Raw genomic sequence first — 21,060 nt, forward strand, 5'->3', positions numbered from 1 at the left:
ATGCCAACAAAACAATAAGAACTTGAATAATTTTTGAAAATATCGTTTGTTTTTGAAAGGTGTAGCAAAGCACACCGGGTCAGCTAGTATCAAATATAATAATAATTAATTGAATAATTTAGGAATTTATGAAGCTCATGAAAAGAGATTTAAAATTTCAAATATTGAAAACAAATTAAGATATCAAATTTCAGAAAGTTACAGGGTGTTCAATAAGTTGGAATACACTTTTTAACCAAATGGTGTGGTAAAGCCTCATCTAACCTTTTATCAGAGTTATTTTGTGCTATCATCAGACAAACTATTCCTGGTGTCGAAGAATTAATTTTCATTTAGTGTTCGTTTTTATCAGCCTTTTTACAGCAAAAGTACTGATACAGATGAAAAATCCAATTTATTGACCAACATAAATAGTTAGAGGTCTCCTAATATGTCTTCATTGGTCCAATTTTCATAACCATTGATGTTGTCGAGAATAAACAAGTACAGAATTCTTAAATTTAAAAAAAAAAGTAGCTACGTGCTAGCTGATTTTCATCAAAAAGCCCATCAACGTGAAAGAGGATAGAACTATTCCACATCATAAATAGACGAAAATCATTAAATATGTGTTTATGTTGAATTGTTTAAAGTTTACATTGGTAATTAATGGTTTTGTTGGCTAATTTTGAATGCAGTGTTTATTTTCATAGGCCATTTTACACAGAATAAAACAGGTTTTTGAAAATTTTGGCTCAACATGAAAAGTTCCTTCCCCTCAAAAAATAACTTTCTTGGATTGATTAGTTATATCTTACATGTTGTCGAGATTAAACAAATACAGGAATCCTATTTTGACTTTATACAAAAATCGTCAGCATTCTTATGTGGAACGAAATTTCAACAATAGAGGAGCGTGCCGCGTACGGTGGACTTAACAAACCGCTGGAGCTCATATAATTAGTTTAAGGTAATTTTTTTCAAAAACAAGAGGTGTAAATGGCCATTATTAAATTGTCTTTCCATTTGAGTAAAAAAAAAAATTCTGTTCCGTTGATTTTCAATTATCGTTATTTTAATTTGTATTCGAACTTTTTGAACACCCTGTTGTTTAAGTCTTCTTTGAATTGCAATTCGAGACTCCAGCTGCATCTCTCGTTCTATAGTGGTTGCATTCATTTATTTATGTTCAGTAATTGAAACTCATCCATGCTTTTTCGCAGAATTTTTAATCAACGTTCACATGAGTAAATTTAAACTTCTAGTTCTGTATGAAAAAATTAAATATTTTTTACTAAGAAATCAACATCATTTTTGTTTCCTCGATTTTTTTTGATTCGATTATAGTCGTTTTACCATCATTATGGCATTCGCGACTTTATCAACGTTACAATTGGCGGATCGTTATTGAAAAACATATCCGGTACAACTGTGTTCGATGTTTACTCTTGGGCTCGAACTCGCAGACATCTGCTCAGGAGACAACAGACTTGTCAACTGAGCTATAGCACAAGCCGTGTTTCTTCGATGGAACCGAGTCTGCAAATGGTTTTCGAGCCAACTTATAAATTCCCTAAAGGAAATTTGTCGCTGATCAACTTTGTCCAAGACTGGAACTTCGTATATTACTAGGCAAAACAGTTCTTACCTTTTTCACAGAGGTATATGTTTCAGCATTGAAAATCAATAAATTCATTTGACATCACCGCTGCGTGCCTAGCGAGGTATTGCATGTAATATTTCGCTAGGGACCCAGCAGATATGTCAATTGAATTAATTGTTTTTCAATGCCGAAACACATTCTCCTGTTAAACAGCAGATAACTATTTTGACTAATAATATAGGAAGTTGCAGTCTTGGACAAAGTTGTTCAGCGGAAAATTTTCTTCCAAGAATTTATAAATTGACTCAAAAACCACAAGGCTCGATTCAACAGAAATATGTTGATTTCTCAGTACAAATATTCAATTTTCCCATACAAACCTCGAAGTTCAATTTTACTCATGTGAACGTTAAGTAAAAATTCTGCGAAAAATCATGGATGAGTTTTAAACCAAAACGAAGCCTTTTAGACCCCAGGGGTTGAGAAACTAAAAATGAACCCGAATCGACTTAGTCTAGTGTACAACCTGTGGATTTGTTAATAAATTCATTCAAGCTTCAGTCTTAATATATAATGTACCGTTCATAAATCATATTTTACATTTTTTTTGTCTGATTTAGGACCTCCGGAGGACGTCTCCACCTGCTACCAGACGTGGGCAAAATTCCGCTGGCGGATGCCACTCTGGTGGAGGATCCTAGCGAAGTACAGCACGAAGATGAAGACGCTTCCGTATGCTCGGCATCGACTCGAGGAAGCACCCTGAGCGTGACGGAATCCGTGAATGCTGGCAACCGGGACTTTAAAATATTTGTCGAGACAAAATCCGGCGCTCGGCACAGCATCCATTTGGTAGCCCCGACGATACAGGATAAGGAAGCCTGGATCAGTGACATATCGCAATGTTTGGACAACATTCACATGCACTCGTTGCTTTCGCCCGGCATCGGTGGATCGTCCGGAGGTAACTTTTATTTCTGAATGCGATTCAGAATTGAAAAATATCACAACTCGATGGTGTAATGTGTGTTTTGTACTCTTCAATGGATGTTCTCTCTTTCTTTTTTTTATGTTTTTCACATTATTGGATGTTTCCCCCTCCCTCCATGTTTGGTTCTGGAAAATTCTTGAAGGATCAATCTTTGCAGGCCATCAAGCATTACGGGCCGATCCACGGCTGTTCAAAGACGACGTAGACATTCGGTTCTCGCGAACGCTCAACTCCTGCAAGCTACCTCAGGTGCGTTACGCCACCCCGGAAAGATTGCTGCAGCGCCTGACCGATCTGCGGTTCCTATCGATTGATTTTCTAAATACGTTCCTGCTTACCTATCGAGTTTTTACCGACGGTGAAACTGTGCTCAATGCGCTCAAAACGGTGTTCTACGATCCTCCGGTTGAACCGCCATGCGATTGTGACCATCAGACGGACTTCCTGGAGCTGCCGTATCAGGATGGGCGAGCTTCGCCTCGAAGAACGTCGGGAGCCAGCTCCGTATCTGGTAAGTGGCTTGATTATACATGTGTAGTTTTAAGTAAGGTTTTTCCAAATTTATAACGTAGTTTGGGAAAAATATCTTGGAACTGGTGTGCTAAAAAAAAAACAGTAATTTGATCTCCTGAGCCGATGTCCGCGAGTTCGAGCCCAAGAGCAAAAATCGAACCCAGTTGTACCGGATAAGTTTTTCAATAACGATCCGCCAATTGCACCGTTGATAAAGTCGCGAATGCCGTAAAAATGGTAAACGACTATAATCGAAACAAAAAAAAGTAATTTGGTGATTGTTAAAAGAGTCGGGATAATTTGTTTTTTTTTTTGCTTCAAATTTACCTAATATTGTATGTTTTGAAAATCGAAGTAAACGTCGTTGTTTTCCAAATTTTAGTTTTTATTTTTTCATCGTTCAACCTAACGAGGCAAACAAACAAAGAGACGAAATGTCACGATTGGAATTTTTGGATTTTCTGTCAGTGTCATTCCAATCGAGCAGTCCAAGCAGTCTTAAAGGCAGACCTACAGCAGGGTTGCAAGCACATTATTTCGAAAGGGATCAGATTGCGCCTCTTTGTTTACTATAGTTTCTTTAGTTCAACCCTTAATTTATGGCGTTGGAGAACGGTTTCAGAATAGTCCTATTTGTCGTTAGAAGTATTCGTGTCATAATCAAGGACATTTCACTAAAAAAATTTCAAATTTCGAATTTTGATCTTCCAGAAACCAATCATGATTATTTTGTTGAATGAAATGGGCGTAGAGAAAATGTTTAAAGACATTTTCTTATATGTTAGTTTCACAGAGTAACTATTTTAAAATGGAACAATCATCAGAATTGAATATCCCACAGGGATTATTTATTCTTATTGAATGAAACTACTCTTCAATTTTTCAAAGGAGTGTTATGTTCATAGTTATTTTGAATTATGAAAGCTTTACTCAACGGAACGTAAAGTCGTCTATAATTTATTGTTCACCCAGAATGTTGCTCGCGCAATATCGTACTACCCCAGATGAGAGCAGTGCAGTTTCGAAACAGCGAATTGGAACAGATCATGCTTAACATTTTAAAAGGGCGAGACTAGCATTTAACGCGAAACGAGGAACACGCGTTTGAAAATTCGGAAAATCAAATCAACTCTTATTTAAAAATAAATACAGATGCACCGAATAGTGGAATTCGATTAACGGCCAAATACCGAATATTGACCTTATTGGGTTATGGGATAAATCATCCAATAGGACGAAAATCCCTGAAAAAAGAATACTGACCTTTGCATCTATTTGGTTATACGAATATTCGGTCGAATATTTTGTCCAGTTTTAAGGAAAAAAACAAAAGCGATTATTTTAATTTCATTCTATTCCTACCATCTGAATGCCCTCATGTTCATGAGTCGTTTTTCCAACCAAATCAAAATAGTGGTTAAGAAAATCGCTGATCCATAACCTTAAGCGTACCATACTTTCTACCACAATTTTGGCCGATTTAAAGAAAACTTTTAAACAAACAGGGCAAATCCAAACAAATCTAGACATTATTGAAAAACATACAAGAGGAAAGTGATAGCAAATTACTTGAAATTTTAATTTTTTATCGAATCACATTAGCAGCGTTCAAATCATATCTAAGGATTAAGCAAAAATCAAAGCTCATTAAATTATCTTCAATTAATCTGCCGCTCATAGTAAGTCCGTCCCATTTGCGTTTTCATCATTTTTCAGTTTATCGCTGGAAACACTTTAGTTTTATCTGTAGTTTCAAGAGAAAACTTTGTTTTCATTACTTTGTTCTGATGTACCTACATTGAAAAAAACCTCAAGTAATTTTGTCCCATTGAACAAATTATCGCAAGTCGGTCCCATATGGCATAAATCATAGCAAGTCGGTCCCACAGCCCTAAGGGCCCAGCAAATGATTTTCAACAAAATCAAAACAAAAAAATAATCCTTATAAAGCGAAAATCTTTCATTAGCCGTAGCAGTGACAGATTCTGTTGATTATTTTAATTAAAAAAGCATACAAGTGCCGAATTACCGTTGGACTTTTTTACAATTTTTCAATGCTTTTTTTCTCAATTCAACAAAAATGCAAATGGGACGGATTTGCTATGAGCGGCAGTAATTCATTTTTATACTTCATTTTTGAACAAAAAAAACTAAAACTTGAAAGAGGAATTTGAGATTTTTTATTGTAAAAAGCAAATACTAGTTACGCCTATTGGCCCTACAGGAATTGGTTTTTATAAATTTTAAAAGTTTAAAGTAATTTTAAAATGATATCGCGTTAATTACATCGAGATCGATCGCGTTCATCCAGAATAACCGTTAACGAAATTTACTTTAACTTGGCCGTTTTGCCTTAATAAAACGCTAGAGATTTGGAACGAAAGTGACAATGTTGTTTGCATCTGACGGACCAGACCGTAGGGTTGTTAAATATGAGAAAGTGGGGAATCATTTTTCTATGCTTCGTTACTTCTCTATTATAAAAAAATGAAAAAAATAAATAGTGTAGTTTTCTGCATTTCTGTCGTATCTTTAGGCATTTTTTTTAACTTTTTTATGAATTATTTCTTCAAGTTCTGGCTGTTCAAAAAAAGCTATATTTTTTAAATTTTAAAAAATGGTGGGGAATCGTGGTCCACCAAACCTTAACTGTTCTATTAACCTGCAAAGTTTATTAGTTGACCCAAAACTGTAATTCCACAATTCATTTCGTTATTTTAAAGCAATTCAAATATTGAAATAAAAAAGAGAGTTGTGTATGATCGAAAAGATTCAAAAACCTGGCTCGCGAACGTTTTGGCAAAATTCGTCATATATGATTTATGTTCGTCCATATCGCAATCGATAAATTTAACAGAATATTTTTCATAACTCTTCATTTGGCGTTAAAAAACTTCAAAAATAGGATAAATGTATTTTTAGTTATGAATGTGTTCAAAAACACCAAAATAAAGGTGCCACATTATGTGGCCCATGATTTCCCTCAAGAGATAATTTGCGAATTGGTTGTGTTTGAGTGACTTATTGGTTATTCATGAAAAATTCGTTCATTGTGAAAGAACAAGGCAAAATTAAGATAATAACCACATGAGCACATTTTTGTTATGAACTATAGGTTTCCTGCCAATGCGATTTTCGGGTGCTTGTTTAATTATGTTAGTAAAAAATTTTCATGTCCAATAGAGAAGTTATAAATTAGTACCCAACCCATAAGCATGCTCGGTTCCACAGAAGAAACAAAAATGATGTTGTTTTTCCAGTACAACAAATCCTATTTTCTCATAGGTATGGGAGAGTGGGGAATCATGGGCCACTTTTTTCCGTTGTTCCATAACTTCTTTATTATGAAAGATAAAATGAAAATAAAAAATGGTATGGTTTTCTACATTTTCAAGGTATCATAAGATATTTTTTTAAAATTTTTAATAAGTTTTTTTCTCCTGATTCTGACTGTTTGAAAAAAAGCAATATTTTTTGGATTTTGAAAAATGATGGGGAATCGTGGGCCACCAAATCCAAATTGATCAAATAACATGCAAAGTTTATGAGTTGACCTAAAACTATGATTTTCTAATTAATTTCGTTATTATAAAGCAATTTCAGATGATGAAATAAAAAAGAGAGCTTTGTATGATCGCAAAGATTCCAAAACCTGTCTCGCGAACGTTTTGGCAAAATTTGTTATATAGGATGGACAAAATATTTTTCATAACTCTCCATTTAGTATAAGAAAACTTTACAGATAGGAAAAACGTATTTTAAGTTCTGAATGTGTATAAAAACATAAAAATATAGGTGATTCAAGATGTGTGGCCCACGATTCCCCACAAACTATGATTTTCAAATTGGTTGCGTTTGTGTGACTTATTGATGTTTCATCAAAAATTCCTTTTCCACGTGAAAGATCATGACAAAACTAGGATCATAAGCGTATGAGCATATTTTTGTTATGCACTTTAGGTTCCCCATCAATGAAATTAGCGGGAGTTTTTTTAAATTATGTAAGAAAATTTTTCTAACTTTTTTTAGATTTATAAATAAAAGAAGCATATGATGCGTATATCAGTAAACAACATATAGGCATATATACTCACGCAAATCGACAACGATGACAGTTTGTTTGAGATTTTTATCTCAACACACATCTGAGATATTAAAAGTGGCCCACGTTTCCCCATGGCCCACGATACCCCACTCTCCCCTTTATCAAATTTGAAATTGAGAAATGTGAACGACACTTAAAAATACTGCAAAAATAAAATCATTGAACAAAAACGAAGTTTTTTAGACCTCGGGATTTGTGAAATTTTAAACTGAACCGAAATCGACTCAGTCTAATGTATTATCCACTTTGGGCTTTAAATGGCAATTGCTTTCTATATTTGAAATAAAATTATAAATTTCAGATCATAAGTGTATGAATGACGGAATTACGTTTGAAATTTTGGATTGATCTGCATTGAAATTAATAACAAAACAAATGATTTTAAAAATATTTTTTTTTCAAAATTTCCAATTAAAATTTCGGATTGAGAAATACATTTAAGAGTTCAGATTGAAAATTTCGACTCAGAATCTATGCCAAATGAAGCAGCCAGAATTCAGGCTCTGAAATCAAAACCAAATTTCGAAATGCTTAGTAAGAACAATATTTAACGGAATCAGCAGCTTGATCACCAAAAAATTTCAAAAAAATTGAATTCTGAAACCAAAATTAAGGTTTAAATTATGGATCAGCAATTCCATCCCAAATTTATCATTCATGTTTATCTTCTTATATGAGGTCCTTAGAACCAAAGGGGTATAAGTGACAAAATGGTCAATTTGAGTCAATGATGCCAAACATTCTCCAAATTTAAAACTATATTTGATGATTTTTTGGTATTTTAAAAAAATTTTGTTTACATACTTTTACATTCGAAAGGAACATACAAATTCTCGAAAAATATATGGGAAATGGCCAAATACAACAATTTAAAAGCGTGTTTTCTTGAAATGAGCTTCTATGCCCTTTACCCCATCGGCTTCAAGAGTTTCATTTATAAAAATGGAGGCATAAATACTTGCAAACATGAATAACTCTTGCAGGATTCATCCGTATTGCATGCAATTTTTTTTGTTGTGTTCGTCTGTGCGCGAAGAAAAACACAAAGGAGAGATAATTCTGAAAATATGTTATTGGAATTTTAAATTTATTTTAAGATCAAATTCCTATCAGTTAAAAGTCATGGCACCCATTTTTAATTTTTTTTATTCAACTCCCCGAAAGTAGGAAGGCGCCAAAAGCAATCAAGGCTTACTGATGCTCATCTTTATGTAGGAAGTTTTGGCGCTCATTTTCATTGCCACTGTACTCTTCACGTGGCACCAGTGAAAAGGATACTTGGATGTGATCTTAAATAAATATGGGGTGAAAAAAACGCTTTCAGCCGAAATATAGAGCGTAATTTTGAAAATAGCCATGTTTACTTCAGGATCAAGGCAACTCAAACATTTCTTAATCTGATTAAATCAAAGCTTGCAAGATAGCCTGATTTTACCCGGGTATGTTCGGATATTTGATGTAAATGTTAAAAAAATGTCCGGTCCGACCCGGTTGCCCGAATTCCGTCGAAAAAATCTTGGATTCAAACCAGTTTGATTCACTTTATTTGCAAAATAAAAAAAAACTTTTATTGATTTATTCAATTATCATGATTTCGACGAATAAAAATTGAATTTTTGAAGCAAGTTTTTTTTACAATTCGTTTATTTGAAACGGCTCAAACCATTTAGTTCAACGGAGCCGGGAGACCATTAATTTTTTGTATAACAGTTGCTTAAGTTTAATTAACAACTATTTTTAACAATGTTGTCCATTTATTTGTTTTAAGGAATTTTTGAAGCAAGTTTCAACAAAATGATCATTAACGGTTTCTTGAAGCTTAAAATACAATTCAACATCAGTTTATGTGTTTTGACGAAACAAAAAAATGATTCAGATTTTTTTTTTATTTTTTTTTTAGCTGCTAGGGTTTGACCAAATTTGGATAAAAGATTCTGAAATCAAATGCCGGATATGGTCAGGTTTCTTAATAAAATAGTCCGGATATGTTCGGAAATAACTCTGGTAGCCTGAATTTACACCATTACTTTGTTTTGTTATTGCAGAATAATATTCCCAATATGAGGGCGAAAGTTTTTGACATAATTGTTTTGATAACGATGATTTATTCCATTGAAAAATCGTATTTTCATATTGATGGTTACATCACGAGAAGGTCTTATTTGAATGTTATAAGTAGAGGCAAACTTAATTTGATTAAATTGATTTTTTATTAATTATTCAAAATGTATTCAGTTAGTATGGTAATGGAATTTCAACAAATTTTGTGATTCCATGAGCATTTAATCCATGTAAAAAACTATCTTAAAGTAAGGAGACGTTAGAAAATCTCCTCTTCTTCCTTCCATGCCAAACTAAACGGAATCGAGAATATAAATGAGTTTAACTTTTTTTTCTAACTAAAACTCATAATTAGATCCAACACTCAGTATTAATACTATGAAATACTATGTGATTATTCATTTTCAAGTTCTTTTTCTTAGTCAAATAGGAACTAGTTTTAAGTGTTAAATAGAAACTTTTGAAAACACATCCTAAAATCTTTCAGATGATGATTAGGATATGTATAAAGATTCCTTAAGCACTAAAATAGGTAACTTACTCACATCGATGGTTGAAATATTATATTTGCATAAAAATCTGGTGAACTTTGCATAAAGTTTCAGAAGTTCAGGGCATATCCGGGCTTTTTTATTTTAAAACTGGCAAAATTCAGAAATTCTGTTTCCAAATTTTCAAACCAAAATCCGGTCAATATTCGGGAAAATTTGACAAAAATCAAAGAATTATTCAACAAAAATAAAAAAAAAATTTTCACCGATGTTTACAACCAGATGTTGAATCGTATTTCAGTCTCTTCCAGTTTCCTAAAAAAATCGTTTAGGTTCATTTTAACAAATTTAGCTTGAAAAATTTCATTTTTGAGTGTTTAAAATAAAACGAGGCATTTTTTTTTTTTGATTTTCCAATAAAATGTGAATGTAGCTGGCTAAAATCAGTTTTTTTTTTCAACAAAATTTGAGCGGTCGAACTTTTTCCCATTTTTTTTTAATTAATCTGGCCAGCTTATTTTTGTTTCAAGCTTTCAATTTCGCAAAATAATCTTAAAAGTTAATAAAATTTTCAAAGTTAGAAGTAAAAGATTAAAATTTTGCAGTACAAATCCGATTTATGCAATCTCGATCCAAGTTAAAGATTTTAGTTTGAAATTTTGTTCTTGAAAATACTGTAATATTGATAATGTTGCACAATACGTCAAACATATGGAATTCTCTGTAATTTCTGTGAGAGAAGATACATGTTCCTTTATCATCAATCAATTTTCATTGAAAATCAATACCTTTGGATGTTTTTTTTTTGCAAAAGGAACTATAATTTTACTAAATTTTCATCATTTTCATTTCATTTTGATTCAATTTTAAAATCAAACTAACAATCAGAATTATCATTCTGCGATCTCTTTCAATTTAAGTTCTTACCAACAAAGTCGTCTTGATAAATTAATTTTGATTATGAATCTGCATCTGAATTTTTGAGCCTGAATTAAAAATTTTCAGTCTGTTTCGTATTATAAAAATGTTTTCTAAAATGTACATTAAATCAGTTTCTGAATTCCAAAATAAGATCCAAGAATTGAAATCTGTTTTGGAACCTTCAATTTTGAATCAATAGTAATTCGGATGTTTAGGGTTTCAATGAGTTTTCTTCATTTCAATTATGTGTTTCTAATCCGACTTCCAAATCTATATAAAAAAAATTTGAGTGATGAATCTAAATTGCTATTTTGAAACTTTGTTGTTTTTGAATCTAGTTCATGAACTTCGAATCTGAATATGACATAAAAATTTAAATTTTTTTTTATATTCGGAAAAATATTCACTTAATGTAAAAAATGCGTATGAGTTTCAAAAGTCGTGACTCAAATTTTTAAGGATATGTTAAACCAAATTTAATTGACGCTTTCAATTTTTAATGATGATTCGAACATACATAATATCCATAATACGAAATTTGAAATCACAAATATAATTTCGATTTTGGTTATAAGGAATCAAAAGAAAATTTAGTAATAAGAAATGTATTACTGTCCATAAGTGAGAAAATTTTGAAAATTTGTAGCTGAATTTTGAACTTGGGTTTAGGTTTTGAGGTTTTTGCATCAGTTTTGGTCAAGATTGTTTCTATAGAATAACCTTACTCCATCATCAAAATTTGATTAAAAATTTAAAATTTTGAGAGTAGAGTAGAATACCTTGCTTGCTTTCGATGGACCCTCATGAGGGGGGGGGGGGGGGGGGGGGGGGTTAACCCCCAAACACCCCCCTCCTCGTTCCTACGGCCATATTCTGAAATGAAAATTAATTTTACTTTCTAAGCAAATTGAGTGAATTCAATGCCTTTTTTGTAAAAAAAGGATGTTTTAACCTTTTTGATTTGAAATTGCTGTGAATCTTCAACAGTGGAGGTCTTTTACAACGGCCCTATTTGACCAGAACTTAAGCATTCGTTGTATGATAAATATAATGAAATGTAAATTGAAGAGAAGATCATTTAACTCAGAAGATATTCGCTTTCAGCTTACGCCGCAGCCCGTGGTGTAGAGGATAGCCTTCAAGTCTTCTAAGCCAGTGGGTATGAAATCGAATTCCGGTCACGGCATACATAATAAACTTTCTGTGGGTTGCTGGTTCTTGCATTTGTAAGATGCTGACCATCATATCCTCGAAAGATGTATGCTTAGAGTTAAGAAAAAGAAATCTCTTCGAGGAATCATCAAGTTTTATTGAGATCCTGAATGTGTTTGTGTTCGTTTTTACGCTGGAAATCAAGAAATAAAAACTACTAAATTTCTTCGTTAATTTTTGCGCCTAGAGGAAGGCATCAGCATTAAAATTTCTTTGAATTTAAGTACAGATATTGAAAAAGGCGATCACAAGGAAATTTGAATAAATAAAAAATAACTGCGAAGCGAAAAACAACGCATTTATTAACGTTGAATGATGGAAGCTCAAAGGAAGCGTTTTGAAGATTGATAGTAAAAATACTTAAAATTTTCTTTTTGATTCTTTTATACCGTGACATGCCGTAGTGACGTATATGCCATTTTCAGTTTTTTTTTTTCCAATAAGAGCGTTTTTCTGTCTTTCCCATTCTTCACTTCCCCGAGACTTTTCGTGAAATGTACATAATACTGCAATACAGGTCACATTCGTGAAATGTCTCGAAGAAGTAGAACATGAGGAAAAAGAGAAAAACACTTCTATTGGCAAAAATTAAAAAAAAAATGCATATACGTCACTTCGGCGTATCATGGCTGTGTTAGGTCCACTCAATATAATTGGACAGAAATATTACGAAAATGGTCCGAAATCTCCCCATTTTGCAGTATCTACCAATCCTATTTCAGTATATAAATACATAATATAAATAATCATTAACCCACTACTTACATGATGATTTTTCTTGTGAAAATTCAAAGGCTCAACGAAGTTAGCCGGGTCAACTAGTATTTCATATTTCCATATAAGATCACAACAACAGTCCAATACAGTATGAGGCTAGGAAAAATAAACTTATGTTCAATGGGAATTTCAACTTAAAATTATCACAATTTTCCTTTTTATCTGCGTAAAGTGTGCCCTTTGCATTAAAATTTACATGTTCTATATTTTCTTTAGACATATCGACAAATATCACCGTAATCTGGAACAATTTTCATTCTTTCCACACTTTTACGTTGAATTTTTTTCAAGTGTTTTCTTGTTTAAAAAAAGTCCTAATAGATTTGATATTTGTGTATGTTCTTTCAAATCGGAAAAGTTATAAAAATATAAATTTAAAAAATAGAAATTCAAAACTCAGTGCCAAATGGGAATAATGAAGCTATTATTTTGTAAAAATGCAAAAATATAGCATTTAAATGAAAAAAAAATCTTCTTCTAAATTTAAAAAACAACCCTATCGAAAATCGGGACTTTGAATTTTAACCGAAAAAAAAAACAAATTATACTCACTCATTCTCTTTACGAATCCTCAAAATCATTTCTAATATCAAGAATAATGTTTTTGTTTCAGTTATTGTAGCGTTGAGAATAACTTTTTAACAGTTCTAAGCAAAATTCAAAAAATATTATTTAGAAGATGCTGCACCTGGTCAGCTAGTAAATAATAAACTATGGTATTATGTAAACTGTCCGCCAAGTTTATCTAGCTGATTCATTTTTCTTCTCATCACATAAGTGAAACACACTCAACAGCTTAAAGCTAATCACTTTTACCATTACAGGGTATTGTTCCGAGGGTGCCGACCGAGACCGTTCGATGAGCGGTGATTCAGTAGGTCTACGCTTCCGCGGTTCTCGCCGAGGCTACGGAAGCCATCAAAGTTCGGAACAGGAAACCCTTTCCTGGATTCCGGAACAGGTGGGCCCGGTCATAATACATGGCACTCATCATCACGAGGAACCAAGCGAAAAGCAGCAAACCTCCCCATCCAAAACCGAAACAAGTGGCCATGTACAGAGTAAATCGCAGCATCAAATTCACCAACAACAGCCCCAGGACGACTCCTATCTGGTGATTCCGAAACCAATGGTTGGTTCCAGCAGCAGCGACACCCTAATCGGTAATCAACTGCCACCGGTGTATTAATGAATGAAAAGAATTAACCCTTCTTCCTCATTTTTGTTCTTCCAGAGACATCCATGAGTGGACCATCGTCACCGTCGAATTTGAGCAGCGTGACATTGGTCGGTTCGACCGGGTCCGGTGGCCAGGACAAATCCGAAGATCAAACACCAACCGAAGGAACGTTCAAGTATGGCAAAGCCCCAACCGGACCACTGCCAGAACGTGTTAATCCGAAGCAACGGAAAGACTCCACTCCGACTATCTGCACAACGGATACTTCCAACATGCCACAGCAGCATCAAGATATCAAGCAAAAGCAACAACAACAGCAGCAGCATCAGCAGATTAAAATACCTCAAACGCCACCAACCGTAACCACTACTCCGTGCCACAGTCCAACACCAGCCCAAGTCCATCAGCCGCCTCTTTCACCCGGACTTCAACAACAGCAGCAACATCATCAGCAACATCAACAGCAAAGCCCGAAGGAGCAGCTTCCGGTATGCCAGAATGGGCATGAAGGGCCGAAAATAATAACTCAGTCTTATCTGGGCGGTGGCACCACAACCACATCCACGACAACGGTCACGATAACGACAACGACGACCACAACGCCTGCCAAAACTATCTCGCCGCCACATCTTCTTCCGATGGACCGGCGGCCGAGCGTTGGGCACACGATTGCCATCCCGCATGCCGCCCTCTGCCAGCATCGGCACAGCCTGCAGCTCAACGGGGACGGGAGCTTCTACGGAAAGGTATGTACGATGATTGGGATGCGATTCAGTGCAACACGGCATTCATATCCACCCACGCACTCACCTACATGTGAACACGTTTTGTTACGCATTTTAGCCATCTTTAGAGTTACCTTTTCGGTAATTTTGCGAACTAAAGATAAACTCTAAAATCGAATTACGAAAACGAAGTGTTTTGGAATTATATTTAATTACTCTGTTCATGTTATCATGTTCACTGTTTTACACGTAAACTAAAAATACGGAAGAGAATCGGTATATCGTACACAGAATATATTCAATTTGGTGTGTTAACACTTAAAAAAAAGAGAAACTAACAAAGTGATGACTACCCAAGTAACACAGATCAAGCCAATTGGCTTTTTTGAGTTTTAATATTGTTTTATGAAGACTTTTCGATGGCATCCCATTTTTAAAACGGTTTTATTGTAACATAGGAAATGCTTCATTTATCGTGTGTTTTAAAAGAGCCCTGAAAGTTTTGCTAAAACTTGAATAAAACACTATCTTAAGAGTGTTGTAAAAAAGTTGCAAAAGTATTGCTAAAGATTCAACAAAACACATACTTTCCTGTTTTTATTAGATCTTTGGTAAAGGTTTTAATAATGCGCTCAATGCGCTTTTAAAACTAGCGTTCAAGCCAAGTTGAAAAACTGATTTATTGGAACATTGGATGTAGGCATGATAAAAAAAGTGACAGATGATTTGACAATCGAGAAAAACGTATACACGCTTAAACTTTTTTACCTCTTTTTGAGATAGCATAACCTGTTTTGAAAGGATTATCACTCAAAATTGAGAAAAACGTGCTATCAAAATGATATAAATTAATACAGCTAAATTCATCTTAAAAATAAAAACAACTTTGTTGTATCCGCATTCAAATTTCAAAACAACCGCAAATCAGTCCACATCATTATTCGCTCAATTCTCAGGGTTCGAATAAAAGCCCACTGTGAATAAACGGTTTTTGTGATTCGATAAATAAATGTATTAGAAAATTCATTTACAAGTACGGCTATTAAACTACTTGTTTTATTTATCCATCTCTGTCTCTCAATGCGAAGTTGATCTTTATTTACGTCATCCAATCCAGAACTAACAAAATTATTTTCAGATAAACCGTCCTTGAAAATTTCTGGAAGACTGCAGAAACCGGCTTCAACTCAGCAAAGACGGAGAAATTGAGTTTCATCACAAGCGAAAATGCTCATTCTAAATCAGCCTCAACAAGTTTCAGATGATGTATTCAGAATGAAGACCACTAGCATTGGCCGATCATTGAAAATAACGATTTATTTAAAGCGTAAGGCAGTTCTGGTAATAGTAAGCAAAACATCCGAAGGACGTTTTAAAGAATCGTTTTATCGCTTCCAATTGTTTTCCCATACAACTGTTTTAACAGTTTTTAACTGTTTTACATAACCTAACTGCAAATTCAAAATTCAATCATTTCGGAATTCACGATTCAGGCAATGTTTTTACAATTTCAATAATCGTTTGCTAAACGTTTTATTACGCTTCAAAAATCATTTGGTTATAATCCTCATTTATGCGGGTTATTATTTAGCTTTGAGGCCAGGGTTTTGATGACAGAAAATGATCTATTCCAAATAGTATGAGATTATTTGATAGCAATACCTATTTGTTATTTAAAGATGATTGACCATCCTCATAGTCAAAAGGAAACGAAACAAAAAGTTGCATGAATGCCTTTTGCCAAGCAACAAATCGAAATGTTTTCATTTATTGCGAAAAACTTCTCTTTCTCAAAAATGGATAAATCCATCATGAGCGTGTATTCCATTTAGAGAAACGTCAAACGAAGCTGTGATTCAAGGTCTCTTAAAACCATTTAAAAACTGTTTATTGAAATTGTTTTAATACCACATTTTTCTAACCGTCATAAAACCATCTTAACACTGTTTTACAACTGCCTTAAGATTTTCAATATTAATTTACTGAACGCCATGTTGATTGTGAAATTGAATCGAAATTACTGACGCCATGTTGCTGTAAATAATACTTTAATACTAAAAACTAGACATTTTCATCAATTTGACAATGTTGACGGTACTATTTGTTGTATAGGAGATGAATTTCATTGTAAAACAAAAATTGCATCATTTGAGCCAATTTATATTTTCCTTTAATTATATTTTTTTTATTTAAAAAATGCTTAAAATATGGTCAACCTAGATTTTCTTTGAGGCGCGCTTAAGTTTTGATGCTATTTCGTATATACTTCACCATAAATCTGAGGTTGCAGGAAGTTTCTTGCTTAGATATATTGAAAATGAGAATGAGAATATTTGTAAAATATTTTAAATGGAATCTTTACCTATCATCAAATGCTTGGGAGAGTAAGTGATAAAACGAGAAAAATCGGAACAGAAAGCTCCCACAGTAAAATTTCTATTAGATTCCACAGCTGCCACAGTAAAATTCCTATCAGATTTCACAGATCCCACAGTAAAATTCCTATCAGATTCCACGACGTAGTTTTAAAAGAGCTGTGGATAGTCTGAAGAGGGCTCTGTAAGGTTTCTTAAAGCTATGTCTATAAGGTCGAATAAAACTATTCTGTTGGATGTTTTATTATAGCGTATAGAATTAGCTTTAAAAACGTTAACAAAATGGTCCCTTCTGGCCATATGTTAACTTTAAAGTAGTTGTGCCAATAGCGTAGAATGCGCTTTGGCTTATAAAGTAGCTTTAGGAAATAGTCTTAAGCGAACTGTTAAGGTTGGAATAAAACTTAAATTGTTACTTGGGTAATGAGCCACCAAAAATTTCAAAGTAAATGTTTTTCAACTTCAACATTAGTTACTATGTAAATTTCAATAATATAAACCTATTCTGTAATCGACAATGTCCACAATGCAATGCCCATTGATGATAAATGTGGCCATACGAGGGCAAAGCAATAAAGAAAGACCTTGATCTTGTAAAAACAACAGTCCATATGTTTCGAAAGATTGATTCAATGTGGTTGTCTTTTGTTGTCGTTGGTTTTATCGGGTGCACTTCAGGTAACTAATGAGTCCCAGTTACGAGCTTAAAGACGTTCACTCTGGACAAGGTACTGAAGGGTCAGTTGTACTAAAACACGATCACACACATATAGAATCTCAGTGAAACTTCATGTTTGTTGAAGAGATCTAATTTAGGACTTAACACTAAGGCGTACATCTTTCAAGGATATGCACCACCACCTCACATAAAGAATACACTCATCAGTCATGACCGTCGGCTAAGACTTGTTCGAGCAAAGTATGCTTTCGGTGCTCTGGCATGACACAAGAGCTTCTTGCCTTGTTCGAAAAAAATTCGCATTGTTTGTGGATGTGCTTAGGATGCAAAAAATTGTTGTCAGATTCGCGTTTTTCGAACGCAATGATTTCTGTGAAGTCCTCACACGAAGACGTCATTGACTCACTGAAAATGGCTCTGAAAACTGAAATTCGTGATAGCATTCTTCAGGAAATTAGAGCAGAAATAAGAACAAATCTATCACTCCTAAAAAACCTCGCAACCCCCGTAACTGGTCGCGCAGATAGCCGTTTGACTGTCCCTACTATTAGTGCAAAACGTCGCAGGATCGAAAGCACTGATACACCCAACCGTCGCCTTACACCTCGCTTTTGCGCAATTGGTACAAATCTGTCAGACGCCGATATTTCAGCTCGTCAATCTAATCCGCAAAATGCACCGACTTTTACGCTGTACCTTTCAGGGATAGGCCATAAAGTTCCGGATGAAAGAGTACTGGAAATGATTCGTACACACCTCGATGTGAACGAAATTGCTATAACGAAACTGGTTCCTAATGGTAGACCTCTCTAAAGCTTAGTTCTTTTAGAAATGGGACAGTAACGAATGCGTTTATCTCAAAACCCATTCGTTTGATCAAAATACTTTCTATGGAAGAAATGGAGGTTATCTTATGATAATTCATTGAAAAATTTGAAAAAAAATATTTATCGTTTTTTGTAAGAAAAATCTCTACTTTACTCTTGGTACCTCCTATCGGCTGGCGCACACTTTTTTCTGTCATGGTATTGTTCAGTTTTTTCAACTTTTACTTCGCCCAATATGTAAGCTAGGTGGCTCCATTCTCCTCCTTCAATTTCTACTACTTTTTGGTCCAATACTTCTCTTTTAAAAGAAACTAAGAGCAATTTAGTGGATAAAGGTGTTTCAAAATTAACAAAACTTGATTATTTTTAAGCAAATTAAAAGCGTTTTTAATGCTGACAAAAGCAGACAATAACGAAGTAAAACCATCATGAGATTAATATTAAAGTATAATCGGTTAGTGTAGATCGTAGGTTGCGAAGGGTACATACAAGATTACTCTTTTTAGGCTTTTCAAAACTGCAAAAATCAATGTTTTTGTTTTGAAAATTGTTGTTTTTCTCCATAGAATCAGAATCTTGGCATATCATCATAATTTATACAAAACAGCCAGCAAATACATACTTTAATATGCGAGGGACCTTACCACAAGCAGACATGTTATGGGATTCAAGTTCTTGAATTTATTTTATATAGAGTTTTTCACAAGTTTTGTCGTCCTTCAGAAATCACCTGTCTCATTGCCTCGGTACCAGCTTTACAGCTCCCGAGCTCTGGAACTAGCAATTTTTTTTGTTTGAGGTTAGGTTTGAATTACTCATAATTAGGCATCATTGTCAGCTTACCACAGAAATTTTTTTGGACATTTCACCGATCTACACTTAGTTTTTCGTTTATTCAAAATTAAAAATTCTGGTCTGAGTCTTGCCTTCCCTGCTGGCCCTTAACCGTAGTTGCTGATTATGTGCTTAACTACAATGCTTGATTTGAACTTTGTGGACATTTTCGACAGTGTTTGCTTACTTTTCCACTACTCACACACACTAGTTCTTTGAATAATCAACGATTTTGTCAGCTATCCATTTGATAATGATGGTTTTTGAAGGAAACTGTGCAAGATATATTTTTTCTTTTTCTCTTGCATCGTAAATATCTCAAAAACGCCTGAATTTAAAATTTTGAAAAAAATAGGTCGGTTAGTAATTTTCACAGGCAACAAAATGCTTTCAAAATTTCGATTGTCCGATTACTAGTAAATGAACTGTTAACAAATGAAAGTGTCCCATTTCTAAAAGAACTAAGCTTTATTCCCTTACTTTCGTGTCCTTCAAGGTTGAAACACCGCTTCATCTAAAAAATAAGGCCCTTTCTACGGAAACTTGGCCAGTTGGCATCCGTTTTCGGGAGTTTATTTACAACCGTACAACCAGACCAGGGTTTTCATGGGAGCCGACGTCCATAACTCCAACGCCGAGGAATCCCATAACACCTTATGTAACTCCCGTCCAAGTTTAAGTTTGACAGATAATGCTAGTGATTCGATTGAGCAACCCCGACCAGACGATGTTGCCGCCTTCCTCCGCAAACACCCAGACCCACATAAATCGATTTTTCTCCATCTACTACCAGAACGTTCAGGGATTGAGAACAAAAACCGGTCGAGTCATGCGAGTATGATTTTATTATTTTTAACGAAACGTGGTTGAACGAGACAATTTTGAAATCCGAGTTGTCAGACAGCTATATATTTTATCGATGCGATCGAAATTCTCGAACATTTTAAAAGTCAACGCGGAGGGGGTGTTCTTATTGCTGTTAAGCGGCTGTTAAATAGCACTCTAGTTGAACTAAGCGATTCGGATCAAATCGAGCAAATTGCAGTCCGAATTATCAACGACAGTTAATCGATCTTCGTGTGTGCGATATATTTGCCACCAAATTCTGCACTATGGACTTACGAACGACATGTTGCTTGCTTGCAAGAATTAAGTTCGCTAGTTAATGTACAAGACAAACTAATTGTTGCCGAAGACTACAATTTACCGAATTTGAGATGGCAATTTGATGAAGATGTATGCGCTTACTTACCCGTGAATGCTTCTAGTGAGCAAGAGCTTATTCCCGGTAAATTTGAATCGGCAGAGAGGTAACTCAAATCGCCAGAGGGATCGTAACGATCTCTCTGGCGATTTTGCATCATCACATTGTTAGAGAGGAACACACCATACGCGTGCCTTGGGTGAGTGCCACGAATTAAGCTAAGACACGCCCTCCAGAGAAACACACGGACACAATCCGAATCGTGTTTGTATGTTTCCCTCCGAGACGCGTGTTCGCCTGCCTGAAAAGTCGACAGCTACCATTGAAAGCACACACGGGACACGGGGACAAATGCGACCACACCGTACGAGTGTACGATTCAAACTGATTTCGCATGTACGCATTCGTATTTGTTGCCGCTTGGTATCTCGGCAGGACAAACCGAATGAAAATATTTGTGTTCTTGGAGTGTCGCCGAAGTTAACCGTTTTATTCTAAGTTCGGTGACTCAACTCTCAATTTTTTGCATGCTCTGTCGATTTCTGAGAGGACGCGCTTACTGGGTTCTAGTCGAATCTGTGCT

At 34.7% G+C, this 21,060-nt stretch overlaps 1 protein-coding gene across 5 annotated transcripts in view; it reads left to right on the forward strand.

Annotated features, from left to right (window-relative positions):
• LOC129755947 (ras-specific guanine nucleotide-releasing factor 2-like) overlaps window positions 1-21,060 on the forward strand; it is a 546,013-nt gene that overhangs the window by 148,957 nt on the left and 375,996 nt on the right. For 4 of the 5 annotated variants that reach the window (XM_055752664.1, XM_055752665.1, XM_055752668.1 and 1 more), the window contains exons 11-14: window positions 2,203-2,546; window positions 2,716-3,084; window positions 13,478-13,816; window positions 13,888-14,579. In XM_055752664.1, the coding sequence (XP_055608639.1) occupies window positions 2,203-2,546; window positions 2,716-3,084; window positions 13,478-13,816; window positions 13,888-14,579 (1,744 nt within the window). The remainder of the gene's footprint in view (window positions 1-2,202; window positions 2,547-2,715; window positions 3,085-13,477; window positions 13,817-13,887; window positions 14,580-21,060) is intronic. The other variant, XM_055752667.1, reaches the window with a different exon arrangement.

The sequence above is a fragment of the Uranotaenia lowii genome, chromosome 3 (genome assembly GCF_029784155.1).
Source record: "Uranotaenia lowii strain MFRU-FL chromosome 3, ASM2978415v1, whole genome shotgun sequence".
Taxonomy (NCBI): Eukaryota; Metazoa; Arthropoda; class Insecta; order Diptera; family Culicidae; genus Uranotaenia; species Uranotaenia lowii.